Here is a 23,014-nt window from a genome sequence, read left to right on the forward strand (position 1 = left end):
TTAGTAAGTGTCAGAGCCTTTAGCATACATATTCATTTTTAAAAGGTTGTCTCCAATGAGGGCAGGAATCTTGGACCCCTGCACCGTTGTGCAGTAAAATCCAGTGTTCCTTTAGCTTTCACTTTGATTTCACGCAAAACCAGCTGCATTTCATCATCCAAGAACTCAGCAAAAGAGCCTTGACATGGTGATTTTCAAGTTAAGTATTTTATTATCAAAATTATTACATCTCTTGTGAAAGTCCAAATGTTACAGCACAGTGTACAACTCCACTTGAGGACCGTGCTGCAGCCCCCCATCCCACTTCAGTGGTGGCTCCTTCCCAGCACCCCGCACACACACACACAAAAGAGGGCTTCTTCTTTGTCTGCCGCTCTCCAAATCATTTCTTGCAACGCTCACCCCATGAGGCATGCTCAGCATGATGGAGAGGGAGGCCGCAAAGCCTAGTGAAGCCGACACCCTTTTATACAGTATATAGGACACCCGCTTTCTGGGTGACAAGTTCCATCCCCAACACGCTCACAGCCAGACACTTTGAGGAAAAGTTTCTTCTTTTTCTTCTTCTCTGCTTTGATAATTTTAAAAGTCTCCCCTAAGTTGAATGAACACCTGATTTCAGTGAGTTAGAGAAACTTGTAACAGTCCTAATTAAAAACCAAAAAGGAAAACCAAAGAGAGAGACTGTGCATCTGAGAAATGAGGGAAGACATGCTCACAGCATTATCTTGTCCAGGAGGGATGGGGGAAGGTCCATGGTAGCACTGGCGTTAGACCTGCCTGATATTTGCTAACCTACTATGGTTATAACTGAATATAAAATTAGATAAATAAAAACACACGCTTGATAGTAAACAAGTGAGAAAAGCTGGCAACGGTATGGAATTGGACAGAGCTTCCAGGGGGCCTGGCACCACTCTTGGACCTCAGGGGGTGGTAGCAGGCATCTCTCATGCACCCGATGATACTTTTGATGACAACAGCAGCAGCAGCAGCATCGGTACGTCTCTCATCATCTGCAGACTACACAGACAGACTCCAGGACAGGCACATCAATCAAGCCATCCCCTGTGACAAGCCACCGTGTTCCCACCACCACAGCACTGCCATCTTGAATGCTTTTATCACACCCTCCTTGGCAGGGTCATGGCGTATGGTATGCTCAGAGCCTCTTCGGTGACATGGCACTGGGACTCTCTGCAGTAACACCTGCTTGCACACCCGCCCCATGCACACATGCATACATACACACACTGCTACCAGCCCCATCCCATGGCTCTCTGCCCAGAGCCTGGACACCATAAATGCTCTTGCTTGCAACTGGAATGATCAGAATGGACTATACTCCCACCCTCCCTGACCCAGAATATTCTGGGACCCCAACCCTGCAGAGAGCACTTTGGGATTTAGAATAATACCCCCCTCCCCCCATTTTCCCCTCCCCTATTTTTCTGATTTGCACGGGTTTCATATTCAAGCTTACCTACCTGCCCAGGTGACTACAGCTAAGGGCACAGGTAGGAGATAGAGGCCATGCCACTCAGCACCATTTGCTTTCTAAAACATACCCAGGCACCAGGGAGATGCTTTGCTACAGGCTCTGCTGCTGCCACCGCTTGCTGCCTTCTCCTCTTTCCAAAGCCAGGGGTGGCTGGCAGTGCTCTCTCATGCTTGTACATCCCAGAGCCCCGGCCTCTAGCCTTTCGCCATTCCAGCATCACTCCCCTATGAGTTGCTGCCAGAAGGAACAGTAGGCTATTCTGTCCTGCCCTAAGAAAGGCCTGTCTGAGTCTTTACGCCTGACCCTGGAAGTTGCTGCAGTCTGTACTGATGGATGCTGCTTCCTCCCCCTCGGTGCGAGTAGTGCTGCGAGTTGGAAAGTGCTGCGGCTCTGGAGCTCTGGTAGAGAGCAGGTTGCCCAGAGGCAGGAGGGTTGATAGTCCGCAAGTCTGACTGTGAGGACCTAGATGAAGATGTGCAGCCAGCAGTTCCCATGCAGGGATGAGACCCTGATTCAGAGGGGGGCAAACAGTCTGCGGCTGCTGTCTGAGCAGGACAGGGAGCAATGGTTGCGGGACAGCTCTTCTTCAGGACACCACTGCCAGAATGCGGCTGGCTGCTATAATATCCAGAATTCCCTGCAAACAGAGCTGAGGAGTCCGTGGAGACCGAGGGGGTGGAGGAAAGGGAGGATTCTGAGGAACTGAGAGACTGACGGTGCCCTGCTCTCTGGGACTGGGATCGGTAGCTGTATCCAGGTGATGGGATGGGGTGTCCTCGGTACGGAGAGGAACTCTGAAGAAGGGTCTGTGACTCTGCCCGTGGGCTGTCAGACTGCAACAGCTGGAAGGGAAAGAACAGAAGTAGCCACAAATCAATACGTACTGTCCAGCTCTACCCCAGTTGCCCCACCTCCCTACTTAAGGACAGGTTGTGTCAGAGCCAGAGGGTTAACTGCACACAGACCGTGACATGGGAGGGACACTGCCTCTTATACCTGGTAGCTGTATCGAGAAGGACTGTAAACGGCTGGTCCCTTGAGGGAAGAGCTGAGGGGGTCTGTTGAGTCTCCTTCCAAAGCATCTAGAAGGCAGAGCAGACAGAGATCAGTCCTAGAAATGCACGTTCCTGGATCAGGAGAGCAAGTGAGATGAACTTAGTAGCGGAGATGGGGTGAGAAAAACACCCTGAAGAGCCCCAAACCTAGGAAATCTGGAGCCTGGGCAAATAGAAAAAAATACTGAGAAAACCTCAAAAGGTCAAAGAGAAAAGTTAAGGGGAAAATGGTCTTTCATGGAAACACAGGGTAGGAAGGGGTCTTGCAGGCCATTTAGTCTGACCCCTTGCTTGATGCAGGGAATCCAGAAGAAAGGTTTCCCCAACAGCTGGCTGTCCAGCCTCTGCCTGAAGACCTCCTTTTCATATGTAAAATTGTAAGCACTTGTGGAAATTATTCAGAATATAAAGACTTATATCCCTATTCTTAAAACAAATCTAGTAGGACAATCTTCATGTGTCTGAAGTGATGCCAGCTTGACCAAAGTGGGGTGGAAATCCCATAAGACACAGGTGGCAACGGGCACCATGACTCCACAGGTGGTGCCATGCCTGTGACTTCTGCCTTCCCAAAGAGATTCAATCCCAATTGCCACAGCACAAAGGGCAGCTTCCTGTGCAAGCCCACTTACCTGCTTCTCTCTCCCCTGTGCTGTCCCGAGTGGGCGAGGGCTCTCCTCTCTGACATATTTTAACGCTGCTGCGTAAAACCTTCTCCAGAATGCCACAGCCTTCTCGGAGTCGCTCCACCGAGGTCGGCACCATCCTACAGCAGGACACAAGGGAGTATGAATGGGAATTTCAACCGTCTGTGACAATATTTTGTTGTTGATGCTTTTACTGTAGTGTAAGATTTCTTGAAGTGCTCAAGGAAAGGCAGGATATAAATATTTTAAATATTTTTTAAAAACTATGCCAGGAGGTTCCTGGGGACCTGCCTTGTTGCCTGTTCTCACAGACATTGTGCAGTTTGAATAACACACCCTTTACAGTTTGTGTATGTTGTACCTTACATGCTGAGCCAAGTGCCATTTTTTCCTTCTAAGGGCTGAGCGGGGCCTGCCTCACAACAGCTAGAGAGGATTCATTAGAGATGAACAAAAAATCAATCAAAGGGGAACACTGAAGACTTCTCCTAGTGTTACTCAAGAGAACAGATGGCAACCCTGGGGTATGAGTCCCAAGCACACAGCATGTACATGAATATCTTAACAATTGCTACTCAGCACTCATATCTGGCCTGTCCAACTAAATCTCTCCCTTTTTTTCTGAAAAGGTCTTGGGGGTGGTTACTGTTGCAGTACGGAGGACTGTTTGCTCTGGATCAGCAAATATAAATATGGAGATTTTTGTATGGAGATTTTTTCTGGCACTCTGGGATTGTACCTGAGAGTCTCCAGTACAAGTCGTGCTGGGGTGCAGAAAACAAAGGGGTCTCTTTCACCATGAACTGCTCACCAAGGTAATTTCAAATTGGAAAATGCTCATTTCTAACAGAACTGTTACAGATTTTCCCAGATAGAACCCTTTTTAAGCCAGTAAGAACTGGACTCACTGAGATGGCTCTGGGTAGGTCACTGTCTTTCAGTTTCTTTTCACTATCAGTAAAATGGGACCATCTGTGACTCAACCTCATTCACAGGGTGGTTACAAGCGGCAGCTTGTAAAACATTTTACACACTGGAAGTACTAGACTAATTATGACAGCAAGTTGACCCCATTTTAGAAATTTTAGTACAGTTTCATAATTATGTTTGTAAGTTAGTTTTAAAAAGTGTTCCTGACTGGTACCTCCAACCCCACCCATATGGACAATCAACATTAGCATCCCAAGTGTTATCAACAACTTTGCATACTGTTATCCCTCCCACTGATTCTGAATTTTTCATGCCTTCAATGTTAGTTCTTAAAAATGAACTGGCTGGACAAGCGGCCACATCCCATGAAGGGGGGAAAAGAGCAGTGGGGTTCACACCTCACAGAACTCAGTGGCTATAAGGGAGGGATGAATTCACACCTTCATTGCTGCTATTGATTGGCTGGAGAGAATTTCCTGCAAGGTGGAGTTACAAGAGCAGGAGCACATCTGCTAAAACTGCACGGGCAGGTTTTTTTGGCAACTGAAGATAGAAACTTCATTTCTTTTAAAATGAAAACTGTGTGTAGATATTGTAGAAGGCAGCAAAGATGTGCAGGCTTTTGTGTAAACGTGCCATGCAATCTGAAGTCTCTGCTTGTCCCCCATGTACAGTGTCTGAAGCAGAAACGATCAGCTAGTTGCATGCAAAGGCAGAGGGAGGTCCTCAGGATGAAACCAACAAGCTGGAATGTTCAGGACTCCAATCCCCAAAAGCAGCTCTGCCCCAGGACTGTCCACTAGAGTTGGGAGAATAAAAAAAAGCCAACCAACATTTGAGCACACAAATACCAAAACATCTTTCATTTGCAAAGAGCACAGCACTGGGAATCACTGAATTCAGATACTGCTCGTGCTGCAGCTTGCTTATGGCAGCAATATAAATATATGGCAAGTAAAAACAAAAAATGTAATTCCACAGCTTGGAAAGCCAAGTTCTGCAAGTCCTTTGAAAGTAGAATTACGGTTATTAGCTATGATAGTTAAATGGAACCTCCATGTTCAATGTCAGTTTAACTCTGAATACCAGGTGCTTGGGACAAGTAAGAGGAAAAGGCCAGTGCTTTACGTCCCACTTCAGAGCTTCCAGGAATTATCTGGCTCAGCATTTCTGGAAATAGAATGCTGGACTAGATGGATCTGATCTAGTCCAGCAGGGTGGATAAGTAATTAGACCAAGCAGCATTTGTATGATTTGTGGAAGTTGCTTAAGATCAAACTGGGTTAAGACTATTCAGTATCAGAAGTAATCATCAGCTAACTTGAGAGCATCACCGATGGAAAGTTATTTAGACACTCTACCACATGTAAGTGTGATAGCACAGGGGAAGGTACAGTGATATTCATACAGGAAAAATATGGAACGGAGCAAGTAGGGACCTATAGAAACAAGTATTTCTCTCTGCCCTCTAAGGTCCCTTTGGTATTCCTTGATAGAACTGTCCTCTTTAAGCTGCTATATACATAAAAGGGCAACCAAAATGAGCAACTCCTCCAAAGAGTGGAATACAAATACGTATAGAAATAGCCAGCTGCTAGTGAAGGACCTTTCTGCTGGGGTGGGATTTCCAGGTTGAATTAAACCACTCTGGAACAACGGCCAAGTCTGAGAGTCCTAGACCCCTTGATTGATCCTCTGAACAATGTTTCCCAAAGCAGGAAGATCTCTACTGTAAAATTCCAGCATATCTACCCTGAAGGTACTCATTCACTTTCAAAGTTCCCATTACAGCCACAAAGGTTAAAAAAACAACAGCACTCTGTTGTTAGAAATTAACAGGTTTCTGCCTGAGTATTTTTTTCAAGTCTGACCACAAAAAAAGAGGAACCTGCAGAGAGAGATGACACTTGTTTACCTAGCATATTTATCTTCCTGCTCTATAAGAAGCCAAGATGGGAAGACTGGGTCATAGAACACAAACATTTTCATTTCTCATCTCCTCAGGATGGTATACTTGACACAAGTGCTGCACTCCCCGCCTGTAGGACAAGGAACCCAAGACAGTCCTTCCTGGGGAACTCCTAGAAAGAGGACATGACTTTTGCACATTTTCCTTCCTGAGACTCAACAGCAGGCTAACACTCACCATCTACTGCTGATGTTATCCTGGGATTTGCAGTGTGTGGTCCCTCTTGGTTCTGGTGGGCTGACTTCCTCTAGGTGAGACAGGGAGGAATGCGAGGGGGAGAAGCCATGTTGCGGGGAGGACAGAGTGCGGCCCCCTGCGCCCAGCACAACACCAGCATCCATATCTGCTCCAGAGCAACTGCCACTCAGTCGGGTAGGTGTCCCTGTGCATCGAGCAGAATCCCCACCCTCCTTGGCTTCTTGCTTTCGTTTCCGGTATTCCAGCAGAGAGACCTATGGGAAAAAGAATATCATCAGCCTAGGTGTGTCTGAGCGAGGGCTAGATGACAAATCAGGAAACAGGGCAGGAACCCTTAACTACAAGTCACTCGCAGACCAGGAATAGCCAGCTTCTGATAGCTGGACTGTGATATGGCTTTATGCTCACGTGTGGACTTTAAGATATGTCTTACATGCAGCACACAAGGCCTTGCATCTTGGGCTTGCTGCACAAGCAAGGAATCTGCTCTCCAGCTTATGGTCAGTTAGCAGCCACAGAACCAGATCTAGAGTTTGCATAGCAGCCAATCAGGTTACACTGGATCAAAAAGTGCAGCCAAATCAGTGATGCTCCCTAGGATGATGGGAAGTCCAAGAGCAAAACACAAAACGGAGCTAAAATACCCCTTTAAGGACAGACACTGTACATCACTACAATGTCTCCCTGAACCTCAAGGCAACGGTCCATCTAGTTTCATACTGCTCTACTTCTGACAAATGCCTCAAGCTGTTCCTCATATCCAGTGTGAGGCACTTGCATTTCTCTCTGCACCCTTCCTCACACTCAACCCCCTTCAGGGCTTCCCTTTTCTCGTTACTGCCACAACCTCAGCCCACTCTGTTTATTTCCTTCCTGTCGGGTACTTGCCTTTTTCCTCTGCGGAGGGTTCTGGGAGATGGATCTAATTCCTTCACAAGTTCTCTCACCACAGAGGGCCAGGGATCCATGTGCTGCTTCTTTAAGAAGCGCCTGCTCGTGTCTGCCAAAGTATCCCTCTGCAGGAGAACTGCAGCAGCCCCTGTCTGGATTCAGAAGTTTCCCATCGGCCATCTGAGGAGATTCACGTAACAATCCGTCCACCCGGGGCATAGCATTCAAAGGGGAGAAGGCATACATTAAATTAAACTCTGTCCGAAAAGCCTGGTCAGAGCTTCTTAGCAGCGTCTGGGCTTCCCCGCTCTTTCCTGGAAAGCTGGTCTCTGAGGGCTGGGATGCTGGGTCAGAGTGCCCCAAAGTGAGCAACGATGGTCTCTCTAGGCAGCTGTTAGAGCCAGGATCCAGGAATCCTGCCTTCGGCATGTCAAGATCCGTCCTGAGGCAGAGCTAGAATAGCCAACATGAGGGTATGGGAGGGTGGGGAGGGAGCGGATATTGAACAGGGTAGAGAGCCAGGTAAAAGGGGCAGACAGAGAGAAACACTTTAAGTCAGGAAAGATTCCCCCTTCCTATGGACAGCACACACTGCTTTCCCAGCCCCTTCTTCCCAAACCACTGCGGCCCCTTTCTGTCCTGCTGTGCTCTCCTTTCTGCCTGTTCTTCTAGCAGCATAGTCTTCCTCCAAGCAGAAGACTTTCTGGAGGCAAATTAAATTTGCAGGGTCCCTCCCCCTCTTGGATGGAGATGTTGGTGCTCAAACGAGCCTTGGTGTATTTTCAAGGACACCGTGCAACATACAAAGTCACCACCATTTCAATGAAAGGTGAAGAATCAACAAAAAGGTCATGGCATGCAGGTACACCACACACGAGGTACTCTTATCAACCAGCCTCTGCATCATAAAGTTATCACAACCACACATTGCAGGCACACTTCATAACATTCAAAGATCTCCAACAGGTGATCTGACAGGGGCACATGACCTTTATTAGTGCAGAATCTGGCCTTTATAGGATGGAATGTAAGCCTTGGGCAGAATCCTGGATTCTCTGGTTGTATTTAACTGGTTGCTAGCTCTCATTATTACGAGGGGAAGTTTTCAGAACATATGGGTAGTCACTATTAAACCAAAGAGGAGAGGAGCTGGTCAGGGCGTTCTATTCAACCAAGATCGGCCTTTTGCACCCTATACTGCTCCCCAACTTTTCTATTGCCCCCAACTCCCACTTCTTAATCAGTACTGCCATCCCTATCCAAGATGTCAATTTTACAGAAGACCCACATTCTCTAATTGGAATCAGACAAGTAGATAAAGTTACTTCCACAATTTATTCTCTAAAACAGTCACCCCCAACCTAGTGCCCTCCTAACATGTTGGACTACAGCTGCCATCATCCCCAGCAACCATGGTCTAGAGGACACCAGGTAGGGGAAGATTGTTCTAAACTGTTGATAGTGCACTGCAGCCTCAAGCTAACCCATCTCCTTTAAAGATAACCCCACTATCACACTTAGCTGTGCCCCTTTTGCGGTTATCTAGACGTTTTGACATGGTGATCAACTAATATACATACACAGAGATAACTCGTGCAAAGCCTCTTTGTCACACCCATGTGACTGCATTTGTGCTGGGATACTGCAGCCAAAGGGGTGGGGGATGGAGGCAGTTTAACACCAGTACATTTTCTACTTCCTGCTCAGCCAAAGCTCCAAAGCAAAATAAGGAAATGAGCAAGATTGCATGCCATTTTATATCCTGGATTTGTGGCCCTTAGAAAGCACCAGTTCTGCCAATTCATAAAGTGCTGCCTCTCCCCTTGACACAGTGCAGGGGTAGGTTAGAAATGAAGCTTTAACGCCCTCTCCCCATAGCTGTGGCACATTATGCCAAAACGCTACATGAACAGGGTGCATGTTAAGTACATGAACAGGGTGCATGTTAAGTACATGTAGCCCTACTGATTTGAAATGAGGGCAGATGTGAGGGCTACACCATACACTACACTATTCTATGCAAAGATTTTCCACTTGGTAGTTATCATATTTTTATAGGACCACCTGTCAGCATATGATCCCTGGGCGGCTTACTGAATACAACAAAAAAATATTGAAAATGCCAACAGTACGATGCATACAACACCACCATCACCACCACCACCACCTTTCTTCTTTGGCAGCATAAAAATAAGGCTTGATGTTAAAACCATACCCCCACCCCACCCTGCCCGTGATTTAAAAGGCCTGGATGAATAAAAACGGCTTCACCTAGTGCTAGAAAGGCCAGAGAGAAGGTGTAAGGTGAGGCTCCCTGGGGATACTAATCCATAGCTGGGGTGCCACTGCTGAGGAGGCCCGCTTCCTAGTAGCCTCACTTTGGGAGCACAGGGCCTCTAGACAGGATTTTTAGGTCTGGGTAGGTATATATACGGAAGACAATCTTTCAGGTAAGCTGTTCTCAAGCCATGAAAGGGTTTAAGAGTTAAAACCAGTACGTTAAATTGGGCCTGAAAATGGACTGGGAGCCAGAGAAAATGATAAAGCACGGGCATCATAGGATCAAAATGCTCAGTCTCAGTTACTAATAATCTTGCAGCCCTTTTTTGGACCACATCCATAGTTTCTGGACCATTTTGAAAGGTGGCCATACATGCAACACATTGGAACAGTCTAGCCTCTAGGCAAAGATATGTGAATGTGGTGTGTGTGTGTGTGTGTGTGTGTGTGTATGTGTGTGTTGTAATATACAGTTTCTTGAAAAAGCCCCAGTGCTTCAGCAGCCTGATCCCTCCCTTCCTCTTGGTCTTTTATGTCCCATTAGCTAGATGTCGATTTTATACAATCCTTATGCTGCTTTTCGATGGAGACTATGGCAAACACGGTTTCCTATAAAGCAGTAAAGAGCCTATATACAAAAGCAGGCGAATATCCAACACTGTAATAAAACACCCCCTGCATTGGTAATACATCCCCAATCACTTAGCCCTCTTTGTCTTCCTGTCTAAAGCAATATTACTCCTTGCCTCAGACGGCAAATCCTGCCAAACACTCCATCATTTGCATTGTGCTTATTGATTTGCACAATTAATCTGAGCACAGAATTTGTATCTTGAAGAACTTGGACTTTTGGCACAGAGCAGAATCAGGACTGTTTACGCTGCAATGGAACAAGGAGATAAGTTCAACAGAATATATAGCACACACCTCCTTGTAGCAAAGTACCAGCCAGCCACCAGCAATTAAGAGACTGTGGTTTGGTATCTGAGCTCACGCTGCTTCAGTTTCTCCTCTTCCTTCCCTCCCAACAGCCTCCAGGGAAATGCTACTTCAGAAGGATTAACTGGCAAGAGCTTCACATTTTCCTTCAATTTCCCATCCAAATCTGTTCAACCTCAGCTACAAAGGAATTTACCTTGGCTAGCCCCTTCCTCCCCATCCATTTGTTCCTTTCCTCCACAGCTCCCCACCCCCACCCCTCCTCCCTCCGACACACACACTCGCTCACCACAGACAAACTACACACACTCTCCGCCTCCAATTGAGATGGTGTGATAACTACCTCGGGCGACAGGGACTCGGGCCTATGCGCAGGGGAACTCTCAGGGGAGGATACGTTCTAGGAGGGAAAAGCATCTTGTTATTCATCTAATTTTACAAGTCAAGAAGCAAAATAAAATAAAGTAAAAAAAAAAAAAAAACAAGCATAGAGGTTAGCCACAGCTATTCTGAAAAAAAAAACCAAAAAAACAGAGAGACTATCCTGAGGATGGCCTCAGCAGTTAGGGGAGCTAAATATATTATATGAATTTTAGAGGCTGACAAAAGTAGAAAGACAGGATAGGCTTACTGCATCTCATGCTACAAGGATTCAAGTCAGAGGACAGCACAGAACTGAGAGAGCAGCCTCTATTTCTTTATGCACCAGATATTTATTTATTTATTAAATTTATTAATTGCTCATCTAGCCAGCCACCCAGCCATTCTGGGCGATGGGAAAGTAAGCCTGACATAATATGGGAAATTCTTGAGCAAGCCACCAACAATGCCCCATTAGTATCATCATCCAAATCAGAGCTGCCTCCACCATTTCATTCTCTATCCACACCACCGTGCTTTGAGATCGGGATGTGGGGTGATCGTAAGAGCAGGCTGCCAGATCAGATGAAAGGCCTATCTAGTCCAGCATTCTGTTCCCATGGTGGCCAAGGGGAAGCCCAGAAGCAGGACATGAGCACTACAGTGCCCTCCCACTCGTGTTCTCGAGCAACTAGTATTAAGAGGCATACTGCCTCCAACACTGCAGTAACATATAGCCATCATGACTAGTAAAAGGTATTATGCAGAAAACTATCAACTAGTTGCTCTTTGAGAAAGGCTACCACAGTGGGTATGAAGTTAAGGTACTTGCTTCATGAGGGAAGACGGGCCTGAGAAGCACAGGAAACGTCTCCCTATCGGAAGCATGATATCACAGATGCCGCACTCTCTTCCTCTACAAATATAGGATTCTTCCAATCACACAGTGCTGGGGACAGTCTTCCTAGCTACCAGATACAGGTTGTGCAAGGGGGCCCTACCCTCAGAACCAGCAAGATCATGGCGGCCAGTGGCTCTGCCTTAGATGTAGCATATGTCTGTCAGGCAGCCATGAGAAGACAGCAGTCTGGGGGCAGGGGCAGGGGCAAGAGGAGCAGCAGAGCGGCTCTATATCCTCTTGACCAGACTATAAGGATGGCCCAGGTGGCCTACACACAGGAAGGGGCAACAACAACCCATCAGTTTTTGAACCAATGGGTTGTCGTTATGTCGAACCACATCAATGACTCCCTCCTTGCCTAAATGGATGTCACCATGTCCCAATACCCTTTTGCCAAGAAAGGTACTTTGGAAGTCTCTCTCAAGATCTGGTTAAATAATGAACTAGGCTTAACTTTGCAGCACCTCCAAAGTGAGGTAACTTAAGATCACTAAGTTAAGAGGCCCATGAAACAGGTCTTTCCCAGGGACACTAGTGCTATGTCTAAAGTATACAACATAGTGAGCTGTGTTCTTGAACTTGACAGCTGAGTGGGACACTAGCTTTTAGTGCCAGGCGAAGGCCTTTCCATTCACCTGAGCTTTGACTAATTGTTCCTACGTTAACTGGTTTTGTGTGGTTACTGTTTTTTGTAGCTTGTTTATAATTTCATAGTGGGGTGTGTGTGTGTGTGTGTGCTTGGCTTAATGGCTGCTCAAAATGCTTTGGACTGATTTTACCTGCCGTTTAGTAATGCACTGGTATTCTTTTACCTGCTGTTTGTTTTATTTTTGATACTGTATTTTTTAATTTGTTGGTAACAATTCTTTGTTAAGCCACCTTGTAAACCATTTTCTGGTAGAAAGGCGGCAAAGAAATTGTTTAAATAGAATAAAATAAAATAATCATGAATGAGTGGAATGGAGTGAACAAGAAAAGCCTCAACGCAGAAGACTGGGAAGGCGTGGGAGTGAGGAGAGGGAATCTAACACATTGTAAGTCTTCTTCCCTATGCACAAAAAAATGGGGTGGGGTGGATAGGCAAGATACTCAGTCACACACAGCAGCAGCAGGAGTTCACTTTCTTACAAGGAACAGAAGCCTTTGAAGCCTAAGGTTTGCTATGGAAAAACACTCCTTAAATCCCACTTCAAATTAGGAGCACAAATTGGGACCAACACCCTAATTCCTAGTAACATTCCTAGTAACATCCCAAGCCACTGACCAATCAGACTGGTGTGGTTAAGGGCACCTGGTTTCCATGGTCTCTCGTGACGATGACCTGATTTTTCCCCAGACCAATGAGTCAGGTCTCTGTCTCCACCTGGGTGTTGACTGGAGATGGACAAACAGGGCAAGTCTATGAGAGTTGAATCCACAGGCACTGGGAATATAGTCAAGGATTCTAGCCACTTGGATAGCAAGCCAACATAATTGTTGTACAGATCAACCCACCTGAGCTCAAGCAATAGGCCTTAATCAGGGCAGTGGAAATACTGCCATTTTACAGGAGTGTAGAAAAGCTGTAGGATACAACACTGGCTACAGAATTCAGCTTCAGAATGTTGTCTTTTATCTCTAAAAAGGAGCAATTTCATCTCTTTCTCTCATTGTTGTGAAGATATGCTTGAGAATATGTTGGCAATGCCTAATGGGATCTCAAAAACCAGAATAACTGGCAAGAACTCCAGTGGCATGTGGTCCCTGCCCATGCCTGACAGCAACAGAATTATGCAAAAATAGTAAAAATTGCAAAATTCTGCAAAGTATGAGAAACCATGCAAATTTTTCTAACTGTATAATTGAAAGACTGCAGAATTCGGATTCTGTTGCCACAGTTTTGGTTATCTTGGTGAAGAATTTAAGTGCAGAGAATGCACAGCCCAGGCTTGAATTCCAATCCCCAGCAATGAGCGGTCCCAACTGGATCATAAGCCAATGCAGCTACACTGAAGGTCCCAAACAGGATCAAAACTCCAGAATCCCCAAGCATGGTTGACCCAACTGCCATCAAAATATGTATTTCCACAGAGCTCTGCTAAGAGCAGCAGCAGACCTAAAGAGTTTAATGGCCCGTATTTTCCAGTATTGAAACACCCAATTGAAAACTGCCCCGCCCCAAGCACACAGATGGGACACAATAAGGTAAGATAATGGGATGCTTCGGAATGAAGGCATTGGCATCAATGTGCCTTAGAGGAAAATGCAAAAATTGAGACCATCGCCACAGCTCACACCTGCCTTGCACTCTAAAGTCTTGCGGACATTTTGAAAAGGGAGGCAGACAGCTGTAAGAGGAACAGGAAACAGTCAAATGAAGCTAGCATCATGCGGATGGAGAAATCTTGGGATGCACTGCAGCTGAAGTTCTCCAAAGTTTAAGGCTTGCTAGGAGATACATGCAGGGGGGGAGCAGCCCAGAGATTAGTAAGAACTTTGGATGCTATGACGGGCTGAGACTAGGGCGGCTTGGGGCCAGGGAGAAGAGTGTACAAATTATGGTTAAAAGGACATGAAGGACCAGTAATGCCTCCAAAACCCCGTGACCCTTTGCACACTCTAGTATCCATTCACTGTGTACAAGAAGACTTCAACCTATTGGGCACCTGATTCTCTGAATACTTGAAGTTCTCTTTTAAAAAAAAACATCCACACATCTCTTAAGCCTAACTGTGCCCCTACAAGCAGTTTTGACACACACGCCCTAGGTCTGCAGGCAGAACTCCTGCCCCAACTTACCTCAAACTGTAGTGGAGTATTGCAACGGCTAGCAGCCAAAGAGGGAATCGGAGAGAAGATCACACCGCAACCACTACGACATTCCTCCTCTCCTGGCATAGATGAGGAAGATGTGGTGTGGTGTGGGCTCAGCGAGTCTGGAACCAAGGGGTCAGGAAGCGGGGGAGTGACTGGAGACAGCGGCCTCAATAACTTGGTAATGCTCTGTTCCATCAAATAGCGAGACTTCCACTTCTTCAGGGGGCTCAGTAAGTCTGAAATGTAATACACGGTCCAGATGGTGACTCTACCATTATAAAGCCCTAGTCTACACTCAAGGTCTGGTCCCTTTATATCGGGGTGCACAACCTTTTTGGCCTTAAGGGTTGCATCGGGTGTCAGCTGGGAGGCCAGGGGCTGCACATGTGCACACCCACACACGTACGTTCTTACACACACAAACTTCAACACACAAAGGGAGGATTAAACCACCCCTCCCTGCCCACTGAGATCTGTGTGTGTGTGTGTGTGTGTGTGTGTGTGTAGTGAAAGCCTCTCTCATCCCCCAGAGACCAACACCAAGGTAGCTGTTTTGCCGCTGCTACTAGCAGTGGGAGAGCAGCTATCTCAGAAGCGGGTCACTGTCCTGGCGCTGCCAATAGCAGTGCTGGAACAATGTTCTCCCCCCACCCCTGCGCAGTCTGGCTGATCAACTCAGCTACTGGGAAGTGGGAGTGACCAAGGTGGGAGTGACCAAGGGCTGTGGGATGTGCAGCCCTGCTCTACATGTACCCTCAAAATTTCTAACTTTGGCCCTTGAAGCACTGACAACCTCTCAACTGTAATGAAAATCTTCTAAAGAGGGACGATACCAAAGCAGGGCAAGGTAACACACTTCTGAGCCCATCTCAAAACAAGGCCAATTTCAGGGCTCCAAAGGAGATGCGAGAAAGGGGCTCACACCCAAAGCAACCAATTCAGGCTCTGCAATGGCTGGACCAACAGTAAAGAAAAACTCTGGAACGGTTGTAGTTATAAAATAGCCCCAAATCCATCTCTCTCTCCCCTTCATGGATCACCGCCTTGTTGTGGCGAAGGGGCTTGCGTAACTCAGTGAAGCCATAAGCTATGCCGTGCAGGGCCACCCAAGACGGACAGGTCATGGCAGAGAGTTCTGACAAAATGTGGTCCACTGGAGAAGGAAATGGCAACCCACTCCAGTATTCTTGCCAAGAAAACCCCATGGAACGTATCACAAGGCTAAAAGATATGACGCCGGAAGATGAGCCCCTCAGGTCGGAAGGTGTCCAATATGCTACTGGGGAAGAGCAGAGGGTATTTCCAAGTAGTGCCAGAAAGAGTGAAGCGGCTGGGCCAAACCCGAAAGGACACTCAGCTGTGGATGTGTCTGGTGGTGAAAAGAAAATCCGATGCTGTAAAGAACAATATTGTTTAGGAACCTGGAATGTCAGATCAATGAATCAAGGTAAGCTGGAGGTGGTCAAACATGAGATGGCAAGATTGAACATCGACATCTTGGGAATCAGCAAACTAAAATGGACAGGCATGGGCGAATTTAATTCAGGTGACCATCATATCTACTATTGTGGGCAAGAATCCCTTAGAAGAAATGGAGTAGCACTCATAGTCAACAAAAGGGTGGGAAAAGCACTACTGGGGTACAATCTCAAAAATGACAGAATGATCTCAGTACGAATCCAAAGTAAACCATTCAACATCACAGTAATTCAAGTCTATGCCCCAACCACTGAGGCCGAAGAAGCTGAGGTTGATCGGTTCTATGAAGACCTACAACACCTTCTAGAACTAACACCCAAAAAAGATGTCCTCTTCATCATAGGGGATTGGAATGCTAAAGTAGGAAGTCAAGAAATCACCGGGATAACAGGCAGGCATGGCCTTGGTGTACAAAATGAAGCAGGACAAAAGCTAATAGAGTTTTGCCAAGAGAACATGCTGATCATAGCAAACACTCTTTTCCAACAGCACAAGAGGCGACTCTACACATGGACGTCACCAGATGGTCAATATCAAAATCAGATTGATTATGTCCTTTGCAGCCAAAGATGGAGAAGCTCCATACAGTCAGTAAAAACAAGACCTGGAGCTGACTGTGGCTCAGATCATGAGCTGCTTCTTGCAAAATTTCGGCTTAAATTGAAGAACGTCGGGAAAACCACTAAACCGTTCAGGTATGACCTCAGTCATATCCCTTCTGAATATACAGTGGAGGTGAGGAATAGATTTCAGGGATTAGACCTGATAGACAGAGTGCCTGAGGAACTATGGACGGAGGTCCGTAACATTGTTCAGGAGGCAGCAACGAAATCCGTCCCAAAGAAAAAGAAATGCAAGAAAGCCAAGTGGCTGTCTGATGAGGCTTTACAAGTAGCTCACGAAAGAAGGGAAGCGAAAAGCAAGGGAGAAAGGGGAAGATATACCCAACTGAATGCAGAGTTCCAGAGAATAGCAAGGAGAGACAAGAAGGCCTTCTTAAATGAACAATGCAAAGAAATTGAGGAAAACAACAGAATGGGAAAGACTAGAGAGCTCTTCAAGAAAACTGGAGATCTCAAGGGAACGTTTTGTGCAAAGACGGGCATGATAAAGGACAAAGAAGGCAGGGACCTAACACAAGCAGAGGAGATTAAGAAGAGGTGGCAAGAATACACAGAAGAACTATATAGGAAAGATCTGAATGTCCCTGATAGCCATGATAGTGCGCTCACTGAACTTGAGCCGGACATCCTCGAGAGTGAAGTCAAGTGGGCCTTAGGAAGCATTAGTAACAACAAAGCTAGCGGAGATGACAGTATTCCAGCTGAGCTATTTAAAATCCTAAAAGATGATGCTGTTAAAGTGCTGCATTCAATATGCCAACAAATCTGGAACACTCAACAGTGGCCACAAGACTGGAAAAGGTCAGTTTACATTCCAGTTCCAAAGAAGGGCAACGCCAAAGAGTGTTCAAACTACCGCACAATTGCGCTCATTTCACATGCTAGCAAGGTGATGCTCAAAATCCTACAAGCTAGGCTTCAGCAGTATGCGAACCGAGAACTACCGGAAGTACAAGCTGGGTTTAGAAGAGGCAGAGGAACTAGAGATCAAATCGCCAACATTCGCTGCATCATGGAGAAAGCAAGAGAATTCCAGAAAAACGTCTATTTCTGCTTCATTGACTACGCTAAAGCCTTTGATTGTGTGGATCACAACAAACTGTGGCAAATTCTTAAAGTGATGGGAGTACCAGACCACCTTACCTGTCTCCTGAGAAACCTGTACGAGGGTCAAGAAGCAACAGTAAGAACCGGACATGGAACAACCGATTGGTTCAAAATTGGGAAAGGAGTACGACAAGGCTGCATATTGTCACCCTGCTTATTTAACTTATATGCAGAGTACATCATGAGAAATGCCGGGTTGGATGAATCAGAGGTCGGAATTAAGATTGCTGGGAGAATTATCAACAACCTCAGATACACAGACGATACCACCCTAATGGCAGAAAGCAAAGAGGATCTAAAGAGCCTCTTGTTGAGGGTGAAAGAGGAGAGTGCAAAAGCTGGTCTGAAACTCAGCATTAAAAAAACGAAGATCATGGCATCTGGCCCCATCACTTCCTGGCATATAGAAGGGGAAGAAATGGAAGCAGTGACAGATTTTACTTTCTTGGGCTCCAAGATCACCGCAGACGGTGACTGTAGCCATGAAATTAAAAGATGCTTGCTCCTTGGGAGGAAAGCTATGGCCAACCTAGACAGCATAGTAAGAAGCAGAGACATCACCTTGCCGACAAAGGTCCGTCTAATCAAAGCTATGGTTTTCCCAGTAGTAATGTATGGCTGTGAGAGCTGGACTATAAGGAAGGCTGAGCGCCGAAGAATTGATGCTTTCGAACTGTGGTGCTGGAGAAGACACTTACGAGTCCCCTGGACTGCAAGGAGGTCAAATCAGTCCATCCTAAAGGAAATCAACCCTGAGTGCTCATTGGAAGGACAGATAATGAAGCTGAAGCTCCAATATTTTGGCCACCTAATGCGAAGAGAAAACTCCCTGGAAAAGACCCTGATGCTGGGAAAGACTGAAGGCAAAAGGAGAAGGGGATGGCAGAGGATGAGATGGCTAGATAGCATCACGGATGCAATGAATATGAACTTGAGCACGCTCCGGGAGAGAGCGCAGGACAGGAAGGCCTGGCGTGCTATGGTCCATGGGGTCACGAAGAGTCGGACACGACTGAACGACTGAACAACAACAACAACAACAACAACATCTCTCTCTGCATCACCGCCACATCTTCACCAATCCAGCAGCAGCACACACCTTGCCAAAAGACAGGATTGTGGGCCAAGAGAACAATATCCCAAGCCTTGCATGACCAGTCTCTCCCTATCCCACACAACTTCATTTTGTTGTGCTGTTTGTCTTGGTTTGCCTGCCTTCCTGAGCTAGGAGTGCTGCACTTTCCTTGCACTCATTTGGCAGATGGAAAATCTGGCAAGGATACAAATCAAGACAGAAGAACTGACAACAAATCTCGCATGATCCCTCTAGCAGCTCCTGCATTAACGCTCACAAGCTCTCTAATAAGTTTCCTTGCAGCCAAGTTCCTGCTGACAACATCCAGGCCTCCCTTTTGCTCTGTTTCTGCCCCTAATGATTTTGAATCTATCCTCAGTGTAAAAGGGGAGGGGCTGGCTCTTTTATGCCTGTCCTCAATGACAAGCACACTTCACTGATGAGCCCCCAATATTTTCATTATCTCAGATTCCACTCCCCTTGCAGTAGCATCTCCAGGACAATGGTAAGTCTTCTGGCAGAGCAGAGGCCAGCTCTTGATGACAAGACTCAAATGGACTTTGAATTCCCCACTTTCCTTCCATTGGAGGGCTCTGCCTCTCCACACACAATCTAATCTCTCTCACTAGTCCAAGGCTTCTTAGAGCACTGCACATGCCCACAGTGGTTTCAGGACTCCTTTTACACTCAAGATACTCTATGTCTTCCGGGACACTTTAGATATTCTTTGAGATCCATGAGATCAGTCCCCACTCACATAGGCCTGGCTCATTGGTAACATTTTCTCACCTGTGTGGGAGGCTGCTCACCAGCTCCCGCACTGTCAGGAGAACATAAAGGGAAACTCGAAATAGCCCACATCTCATCAACATTTGATGACTGGGTAACTCCCCATTTGCCAAAGAATACAGTTGTCCTCTGACCAGGTTGCACTGCTCCAGCGTTTGCTATCTATTGAAAAAAAGGATTCTCACCCTTTTCCCCACAATCCAAACTCGTGGCCAACAGTGGCCACAGGATAGCTGTGAATGGCTGGTGGGAGGTTATTTGTTATCTCCAGCAGCATATCTCCCTAGCCAGATTCTGAACCCCATTATTGCCCATTTCACCAGCTGCTGCAAGTACTCTGAGCTGTCCCCGAGATGCTGACTCCTTTCTATGAACTGCGAAATGTCCCCTGCACAAGAATCTTGTACAAAGTCACCCACTTCCCCTTCCCAGCTATTCATCATACCCTGCAACAGAATTTAATCTGACTCACAAGAAAACCCTTGAAAGCCAGATTTTTGTAGTCTTTTGAAATGCCACCAGACAGCTTCAGCGGGCCTCAAAGAACCCGCACCAAATTCATAGAAGCCTCTTAGAAGGAACATCAGAGAGCCTTCTATATATATATATATATATATATATATATATATATATTTTGCTCTCACTCACTCAAAATGGTAAGTTTGCCCAGAACTAGTGCTTTGTCCACTTCAGATGCCTCTAACCTTTGTGCAACAAACAGTTATCTGTACACTGCCTAGGGCCTCGTCTGGCGTCCTTGGAAAACTGATCCCTGACTTGGGTAGATCGCCACCCTCTTCCTCTGCAAAGACAGATGCAAAGTTACTATTTTTAAAACTCGGCTTTTTGCTTTGCTCACAGATGTAAGCTCCGGTGCTGCAGAGTGGCTGCTCTGCAACCAGGTGCCCACTCTTTAACCAATTGTTCCCCCAGCAAGATTTAGATAGAAGAAAGCTGCCAAGCAAAAGGCACTGGTTTTCACGCAGAGCACTTCCGCTCTGGGAGTAATGCGGACACTGATTCCCTGAGGAACCCCAAAGGGGGGTGGGTTCTCTGCTCTTTCTTCTTGGTGGAGAAGAGGGCCCCTTTCCTCGGGTGTCTATTTTAAACAGGGCTTGTTAGTCTCCCCACAAGGGCGGTGTCAGAAAGAGCAGCCACCCAGCAAAAGGAACACAGCTCATGCAGCTTGCACAGTTTTGCTGTTTATTTCTCTTGCATTCCTCCACAGCAGATGAACAGGTGAACTGAGATATGCAGACCTGCTACAGGACCGTGCCATGAAGGGCAGGATGTATACAGCAGGCTGGTGGCACTCCTAAGCTTTCACCTACCACAAAACCTGTGTCAACAGGTAGCAGCACACAGTGCACATCTATGTCAGTACCTATTACTGCCCATTAACCTCCAATTCAACTGGCCAGACCCTTCTATTTCAGTTAGTCTATGGTGGCCAGAGTTAGATATGGGAGTCTATTACTACAGGTTACTTTTGTTTTCTTTTTAAACATGCCCTTCAGGATTGAAACTGAAATAGCCCCCTCCCACCCAATGCATCACTGAGGTGCAAAGGCATCTCAACCAACCTGTGTTTTCCTTGCAGACCCCAGAAGTGCTACTGCTCTCATTGCTTTGGTATAAACACTGAGCTCGGTTCTCTGGGGAAGCAGCTGAGGTCTGAGTCATCCCTTCTTCCAGAGCTTGCTTCATCCAGCGCTGTAAAAAAAAAAAAAACAACCTTGCTCAATTCACAGGCTCCCTTCCTGGGCTTTCACAGACTTGCCACAGACCACCTTCAGAAATGTCCACCTATATCAATCAATGCCAACTTAAATTTTGTCAGGCTTTTGTGCAAATAGTCTCAGTTTGTATGAGGTCCCTCAGTTTACATGCTTTAGGCTGAAGCCATATTTGAATTGGCATGTTATGGCGTGATAGGAGGAAAATAAGGCCCAGGGTGTAAGGAAAGCAGGGGCTTGTGTAGAGGAGAACCTAACTAGGATGCATGAAAGACGGAAAAATAACCACGTGAAGGCCAGGAGAAGCTCCATTCCCCTGAACACTGAGTCACTAACATATTATGTTTTCAAATGCATCCAATATTTTAGCACAGAGAAATGCAAAAATATAATAAAACTAAAAGATTTCCACCCCTAGTCTGAAGCTCTCAAGCAAGTTGGTATGTTGGGTATGCACACTGTAAAAAACAGAACTTACTCTTACTAGTTCTAATGAAGCACAGAAGATTATATTATTAATGTAAACTGAAATAAGGAAAGCAAAATTGAATTTTGGTCTTTGTTCATAACCAACAGGTTAGTTGCTCAAGGAGTTCACATGGAGAAGTGAGTCTAATTCAGGACCAAATTAGTAAAGGGAGCACTCCCTCTGCAAAGACAGATATGCCAGGCAGCTGCTTACTAGTCTAAAAGGAAATGGCTGGAACTTATTTCTGGCAGTATGGAATACATTCACAACTAGAGCATGAAGAGGTAGATAGGACCAGAAGTATGCCAATTCCGTGCTGTTGCAGGTTCACCACAGAATTGTTCAGACTGATAGCTGATAAAAATGTTGGTAGTTTGATCTCTCCACTTTTTAAAGGAAGTTTCTAGTCCTCGTGGATGTTCAGAACACTTTGAAAATGCATTAGTCTACTGTAGACTGAGAAATCAAAGCAGGCTTTTAACCAGAATTCCAGTGGAAAAAAGCTGGAACTGCTCTTTTCCCTTCCCCATAACTCGTATTCTATCCTAGTGCCTGTTCTCCCCTTTCCTCCATCTTGCTCTTGTTCCTTGCCAAAATACAGAGATACCCAAATATTAGTTATATTACAAAGCTGTCATCGTATCTCAGGGAACTACTTTCATTACTTAAAACATCCCAAATTAGTCACAATCTACTGATCTGTCTAGGGGGGTTATGTTGCCCCCAGGTGTCTCTGAAGGCCTAGGAAACTGCATATAAAGCATTCCCGAGTCTATAGACAATGCTTTGCAGTTCAAAGCCCTCTGGACACTCAGCTGCCAAGTCAGCATATAAAGCTCCTTGTAACACATGAAACCAAGCTGCTTTAGGCAGTCTCACCAGACCAGGTGTCATCTCTCAAGGCAAAATACATGTAAAGAAATACTGAGAGACACAAACAGCCTAGAAAATAAAGAAAATCATAAAATGAATACCTTACACATACTTTACTGAGGTCTACAGAGGTCTGATTTCAATCTTGAACTGAGGTTTACCCTTCTGTGAGAGATCACAGTTTGCACATTATGGTGAATGAGTATCTAATATTGGGTCATGCAAAGCCCACCCTGGAACAGATTCCCATGGCTTTTCCTGTTTCCTTAATCTATCTGGAGTGTGGAACATTCTTTCCTTTTCACTCCTCTAACCAGGGAACTTCAAAGGTTATCAAGATTACCTCAAGATTATCTAAGTGGGTATCAGCTATATCTTGGCAACTTTTCATTGGCA

General features: G+C 46.0%; 1 protein-coding gene across 9 annotated transcripts in view; it reads right to left on the bottom strand.

Annotated features, from left to right (window-relative positions):
• Positions 1-191: 191 nt before the first annotated feature.
• Positions 192-23,014, bottom strand: part of SETD5 (SET domain containing 5) — a 74,309-nt gene continuing 51,486 nt past the window's right edge. For 5 of the 9 annotated variants that reach the window (XM_084840666.1, XM_084840662.1, XM_084840667.1 and 2 more), the window contains 8 exons: positions 21,124-21,253; positions 14,450-14,703; positions 10,754-10,810; positions 7,189-7,644; positions 6,280-6,554; positions 3,189-3,322; positions 2,498-2,583; positions 192-2,343 (listed from right to left, as the gene is read on the bottom strand). In XM_084840666.1, the coding sequence (XP_084696792.1) occupies positions 1,771-2,343; positions 2,498-2,583; positions 3,189-3,322; positions 6,280-6,554; positions 7,189-7,644; positions 10,754-10,810; positions 14,450-14,703; positions 21,124-21,253 (1,965 nt within the window). In that variant the 3' untranslated portion in view covers positions 192-1,770. Of the gene's footprint in view, positions 2,344-2,497; positions 2,584-3,188; positions 4,933-6,279; positions 6,555-7,188; positions 7,645-10,753; positions 10,811-14,449; positions 14,704-21,123; positions 21,254-23,014 lie in introns of those variants that run through there. The other 4 variants (XM_084840669.1, XM_084840665.1, XR_014788590.1 and 1 more) reach the window with 3 other exon arrangements.

This window comes from Heloderma suspectum, chromosome 2 (assembly GCF_057233095.1).
Source record: "Heloderma suspectum isolate Gila_16-S chromosome 2, 16-S_ref, whole genome shotgun sequence".
Classification (NCBI taxonomy): Eukaryota; Metazoa; Chordata; class Lepidosauria; order Squamata; family Helodermatidae; genus Heloderma; species Heloderma suspectum.